The sequence below is a fragment of the Borostomias antarcticus genome (genome assembly GCF_949987555.1).
Source record: "Borostomias antarcticus genome assembly, chromosome: 20".
Classification (NCBI taxonomy): Eukaryota; Metazoa; Chordata; class Actinopteri; order Stomiiformes; family Stomiidae; genus Borostomias; species Borostomias antarcticus.
The window spans coordinates 3333315-3339110 of record NC_140253.1 but is presented as its reverse complement, the minus strand read 5'-3'; the positions used below and the strand labels follow the sequence as shown (position 1 = coordinate 3339110).

The following is a 5796-nucleotide window of genomic DNA, read 5'->3' as shown; positions in this document are numbered from 1 at the left end:
AGTTTAATATAGTACACTGGCACTGTACCAGTACATACTAGTTAAGTATAGTACACTGGCACTGTATCAGTACATACTAGTTTAGTATTGTACACTGGCACTGTACGAGTACATACTAGTTCAAAACACTGGCATCTCACTAGTACATACTAGTTTAGTATAGTACACTGGCACCTTACCAGTACATACTAGTTCAGAACACTGACACTGTACCAGTACATACTAGTTTAGTATAGTACACTGGCACCTTACCAGTATATACTAGTTCAGGAAATGCATATGAGCTGACTGGGGTGGGGAGGTTCGGGACAGGAGGAGGGAGAGAAAAGGGGCGGGGCCACGGCAGGGCTATCAGTCGATCATGGCGGCGAAGGGCGTGTTTTTGTGGAGGTTGGGGTTCTGCGAGTGGCGGTTCCGGCTGCGCACGGACGAGAACATCATGTTGCAGCCGGAGACCTTGCACTTGTGCATCTCGCGCAGGTGCACAGTCTTGTAGTGCACGCGCAGGGTCCCCTTGTTGCTGTACATTTTGTGGCAGATGTTACACAGGATGCCAGCCCCCGGGGCGGCGGACGAGAGGAGCATGGGCGAGGAGGAGCGGTCCGAAGCCGCCGTCGCGCCCTCCCCCCTCCCCACGCGCCCTTCCTCTCCGTCTCCCCCTCCGCCGACCTCGTCCCGTAGACCCCCCGTGGCCGCCACCGTCGTCGGGCGCTGCCGTCGCCTGCCGCCCTCGGCGTTCCGGGGGCAGTCCTCGCCGTCGCTGGCGCCCCCTCCCCTCCCCTCCTCCTCCTCCTCCCCCTCCTCCTCCTCCTCCTCCTCCAGGTCATCCAGCAGGATGCCCTCGTCGCTGCCGTCGTCCGACTCCCGCGAGGAGTGGATGCTGCCGCTGGACTGGATGCTGGAGGCGGTGCTGAGGTCCAGGACCATGCAGTCGTGGGCCGGGCCGCCGCGGTAGAAGCCGTTGGTGTGCTGGTGGTGGTGCAGCACGCCCTGGTGGTGGTGGTGGTTGTGGTGGTGGAGGGGGTGGTGGTGGTGGTGGTGGTGGGGGAAGTCGTTGCCCGACGACGGGGAGCTGGCGTCGCGGCTCAGCCCCACGCCACCGCCCCCCCCGAGGCCGCCACCCCCGATGCCCGGCCCGGCCATGGCGTCCAGGCCCAGGTGGTGACCGGCGTAGATCTTGGCGAGGAACTCGGCGCGCAGGTCCTTGGGCAGCGGGGTGAGTTGGGGGTCCAGGACGATGTCGTCCAGCTCTTTGGTCAGTAGTTTGCGGTGGAGGTTGATGTTGGAGCTGTGTCTGAGAGGGGGGAGGAAGGGGGGTGGACAAGACGGAGAGCACATCGTCATTGGTCGCGGTCGCGGAAAACATTCGCCTTCAGACATGTCACGCTGCAGTGCACTCTCACAGCAAGCCGTGGGTGTTTAGATGCCTTTACGGTGTGTGATAAAACATGGACGATGCCTGGAACGTGAATAAAGATGTGCATAAATTAGATTAGAATTGTGAGTTGAAAAGAAAGGGTTTTCGTTCTCGCCTGGCTGCGTTACCCTGCAACGTACGAGTCTCAACACTTCAGTAAAAAAAACTGTGGTCAAAAAAATAAAATCTCCATTTGTCTTTTAAAGTAACAACACCTAACCTCACACAACACCTCAATTACGCATCAGAAACAAGCCACTATCTAACCACTAAACTCTACCCAAAGAGAGATAGAAAGAGAGAGAGGGAGAGACAGGGAGGAGGAGGGACAGACAGACAGAGAGAGGGAGGGATAGAGAGAGAGGGAGAGAGAGGGAGGAGGAGGGACAGAGAGAGAGAGATGGAGAGAGAGGGAGGAAGAGACAGGGAGGAGGAGGGACAGAGAGAGAGAGGGAGAGAGAGGGAGGAGGAGGGACAGAGAGAGAGACAGGGAGGAGGAGGGACAGAGAGGGAGGGAGAGAGAGGGAGGAAGAGGGACAGAGAGGAAGGGAGAGAGAGAGAGAGAGAGCGTCTCAGGCTAGTCTGTTTAGGTTACTCCTGTCATCAGCGCTGCTCACTGCCCCGACTCCCATCCAACCCAATAGACTGACTGGATTATACACTCACCATATTGAACGGCAGTCTATCAATTGATTGGATTCATTTGGTAATGTGGTAATCGAGAGGAACTGGACAGCGTATTAGCACCTGGCCTTGACGGCCTTATCACACTGGTTCCTTACTGGGGGAGGGGCTTAATCCAGCAAAACCCCCCGCCCCCCCCCCCCTTAGAAACACATCATGGTCGTACTATCCCCCCTTTGAGAATGACTGTGTTTGACAAGTCGAATTCAACAGCTCTTCTCTCTCTGTTCCACAGTTGCCATCTCAGGCCGAGGGAGGAGTCCCTCCCCCCCTCTCAACAACGACTCACCAATTTGAGACATGGCCAATCTGGACTCACACTTAATGACTAAAAAAATCAAAAGGGAATGATTATACTGTACATCCAGTGTGTGTGCGATGCGAGGGAGTGTGTGTGGGTGTGGGAGGGGGGGAGGGTGGCATGCAAAAGGGTGAAGGGGGAAGAGTTTGGAGGGGGGGGGGGTGTTACGGTAAGGTGTGAAACCATATAACAAATAAGGGGTTCCAACTGTAGCCAGACGGGAAACAAAATGGAGTCACAAGGGACGGTAGAGCTTACCAGCAGTGTCTGGGCAGACGGTCTTAAAGGGCCCCTCGCCTTTAATTATTAACTTCCCTATCCGACATTCTCCTGCAAGAGGTAAAAATACATTCATTTGAGGGACCCTTTCTTTCTTTCTTTCTCTCTTTCTCTCTCTCTCTCTCTCTCTCTCTCTCTCTCTCTTTCTTTCTCTCTTTCTTTCTCTCTTTCTTTCTCTCTCTCTCTCTCTTGTCCAGGCAACCAGCGTCCACCCCAGCATCCTCAGCGTCCGGGGGAGAGGAGGGAGAGTGTGGCCAATCGATCGGCCGCGGCCGTCACCGCGCGCACGGGCATGCGTGTGTACGTGTGTGTGCGCGCGCGCGCTCGTGTGTGTGTGTGTGTGTGTGTGTGTGTGAAAAAGAGGGTGGAAAATATACTACATCCATATACTGGGCCTGGGATCAGAAAGACAATATAAATCCTTTGTTGGCCTCTTCCTGCTTTGATAGTGGAGTTGCGGCCATATGGTGCCGGCTTATGGCTGAAATATGGCAGCCATGATTCAGAGTCTGTTGCAATGCAACCCCTGCGTGGTCGGAGGCATGTGTGCACAAGGCCGGCCAGGGGAGAACCCTGGAGAACCCAGCGCTCTCAGGACGCGCTGCACCGACCCGCACCGGGGATCAGGGGATCGTTGAGACGTATTGCATTGATCTGATTGGATTCTAATCGACGGGTAAAGGCTTTCGCAAGGGGTAGGTCAGCAGGCTGGCTCTGATTGGTTCGAAACGGCGGCTAATGCCTTCGATTGGCCAAAGCGGTGGGGGGGCGGAATGCTGTTGATGATGCTGAGGTAGGCGGAGCCTTTGTGACATGTCCTTAAACTACCAATCAGCTCCAGTCTTTCATTACTCACACATTCTAATTGCAGTGCAGGAAGTGCAGTGGAACCCTGCAGTGGAACCCTGCGCTAGAACCGCTGACTCCCTGTACAGTAAACGCATGCGCTGTCACAGTACATTCACACTGTCACCACACAGGAACAAGAGCGAGGCACAGCAGGGGGCGGAGAGCGTGGCGTCAACGCCAGGCGGATGATATTAAACCACCCAGGGTCTACCTCCGCTCTCATCCGCGCTCATCTATCAACTACAAATCACTGTGAATGAGAAGGTGGGGGGGAAAGATGTGAGCAGTAATAAAGCAGGTATTATTGATGTGTCTGGGAGGGGATGATGTACGACGGCTAGTCGGGGTGAGAGCGCCTGTGGTCCTGGCGTCTGAACAGACGTTAGCGAAGACCCCCCAAACCCCCCCCTCCCCCCCCCCCCCCCCTCCCCCGCCCCACGGCGTGCATGAGGCAGCTCTGGAACGCCGTCTCTGCTCCCGCGCCGTCCGCGGCCACGTCGCCCCGTTTCCCTGCCCTCCCTCTCCATCCCTCCAGCTCTCCATCTCTCCATCCCTCCATCTCTTCAGCTCTCCATCCCTCCATCTCTCCATCCCTCCTCCAGCTCTCCATCTCTCCAGCTCTCCACCCCTCCATCTCTCCATCCCTCCTCCATCTCTCCATCCCTCCTCCATCTCTCCATCCCTCCTCCATCTCTCCATCCCTCCAGCTCTCCATCCCTCCATCTCTCCATCCCTCCATCTCCATCCCTCCCGATGCCGGCGCTATCCCCGCTCTCTCTCTCTTTCTCTCTCTCTCTCTCTCCATCTGCCCCTCCTCAAATACAACTTCTCTGCCCCCGCCCCCCCTTCTCCTTCTCACTCCAGCTTCTCCTCTAACACCCCATCCTCCACCCCCATCTCACCCCCCCCCCCCCCCCCCCCCCCTCCACCTCTCCCTCTCTCCCCTCCCTCTCCTACACCCCCCCATCTCCCCCTCTCCTCTCATCCCCCTGTCCTCCCCTGTGCTGGTAATGTGCTGCCAAACCAAATTGACAGTCTCATCTTCGGGCCCCTGAGCCGGGGGAGGCCCCAGGAGAGGTCATTCAGACCGCGTGCAGAGGAGGCGCAGAGTGTGTGTGTGTGTGTGTGTGTGTGTCTGTGTGTCTGTCCCAACCTGCGTTAATCATCTTTACACACCGCTGATGGCCCCTGTCCCCCTGCATCTACGCAGTGTGTGCGTGTGTGTGTGTGTGTGTGTGCGTGTGTCTAAATGAGGCCTAATGGGTAAATAAGAGAGGCAGGCAGAGTGGTATTAGACTAGGGGCTGATGGTTCTTTGTCTTCCCAGTCGTTTCGGTGTGTGTGTTGTGTGTTTGAGTGTGGGTTGTGTGTTGGTGTGTGTATGTGTTTTGTGTTTGGGTGTGTCTTGTGTGTTTGGGTGTGTGTGTTTTGTGTTGGGGTGTGTGTTTTGTGTTTGGGTGTGTGTGTTTTGTGTTGGGGTGTTGGAGTGTGTGTTTTTTGTGTTGGGGTGTGTGTTGTGTGTTTGGGTTTTGTGTTGGGGTGTTTGTGTCATGTGTTGGGGCGTGTGTTGTGTGTTGTAGTAGTAGAAACTTTATTAAAGACAGTTCGGAGGTCCATATAAGTCCACATTGGAGTTTGTGTGTTTTGTGTTGGAGTGTGTGTTGTGTGTTGGGGTGTGTGTGTTTTGTGTTGGGGTGTGTGTTTTGTGTTGGGGTGTGTGTGTTTTGTGTTGGGGTGTGTGTGTTTTGTTTTGGGGTGTGTGTGTTGGAGTGTGTGTGTTTTGTGTTGGGGTGTGTGTTGGGGTGTGTGTTTGGGTGTGTGTTTTGTGTTTGGGTGTGTGTTTTGGTGTGTGTTGTGTGTTTGGGTGTGTGTTATGGGTTGGGGTGTGTGTGTTTTTTGTTGTGTGTGTGTGTGTGTGTGTCGGGGTATGTGTGTGTGTGTGTGTGTTTTGTGTTGTGTGATGGCAGTGGGAGGACAGGAGGGGTTCAGCAGCATCTATCATCGACTGTCACGTCTACTGTCTCCTGCTACGCTGTCTCACTCTGTAGTTAGAGTCAGAGAGAGAGAGAGAGAGAGAGAGAGGGGCTGTCACGTCTACAAGTCTCCTGCTACGCTGTCTTACTCTGTAGTTAGAGTCAGAGAGGGAGAGAGAGGGACTGTCACGTCTACAAGTCTCCTGCTACGCTGTCTTACTCTGTAGTTAGAGTCAGAGAGGGAGAGAGAGAGGGACTGTCACGTCTACTGTCTCCTGCTACACTGTCTCACTC

The 5796-nt window shown here is 55.1% G+C and overlaps 1 protein-coding gene across 1 annotated transcript in view; it reads right to left on the bottom strand.

Annotated features, from left to right (window-relative positions):
* Positions 1 to 351: 351 nt before the first annotated feature.
* bnc2 (basonuclin zinc finger protein 2) overlaps positions 352 to 5796 on the bottom strand; it is a gene marked incomplete at both ends in the record, with an annotated part of 70573 nt that continues 65128 nt past the window's right edge. Inside the window, one exon of the mRNA XM_084454458.1 lies at positions 352 to 1294. Within this exon, the coding sequence (XP_084310584.1) occupies positions 352 to 1294 (943 nt within the window). The remainder of the gene's footprint in view (positions 1295 to 5796) is intronic.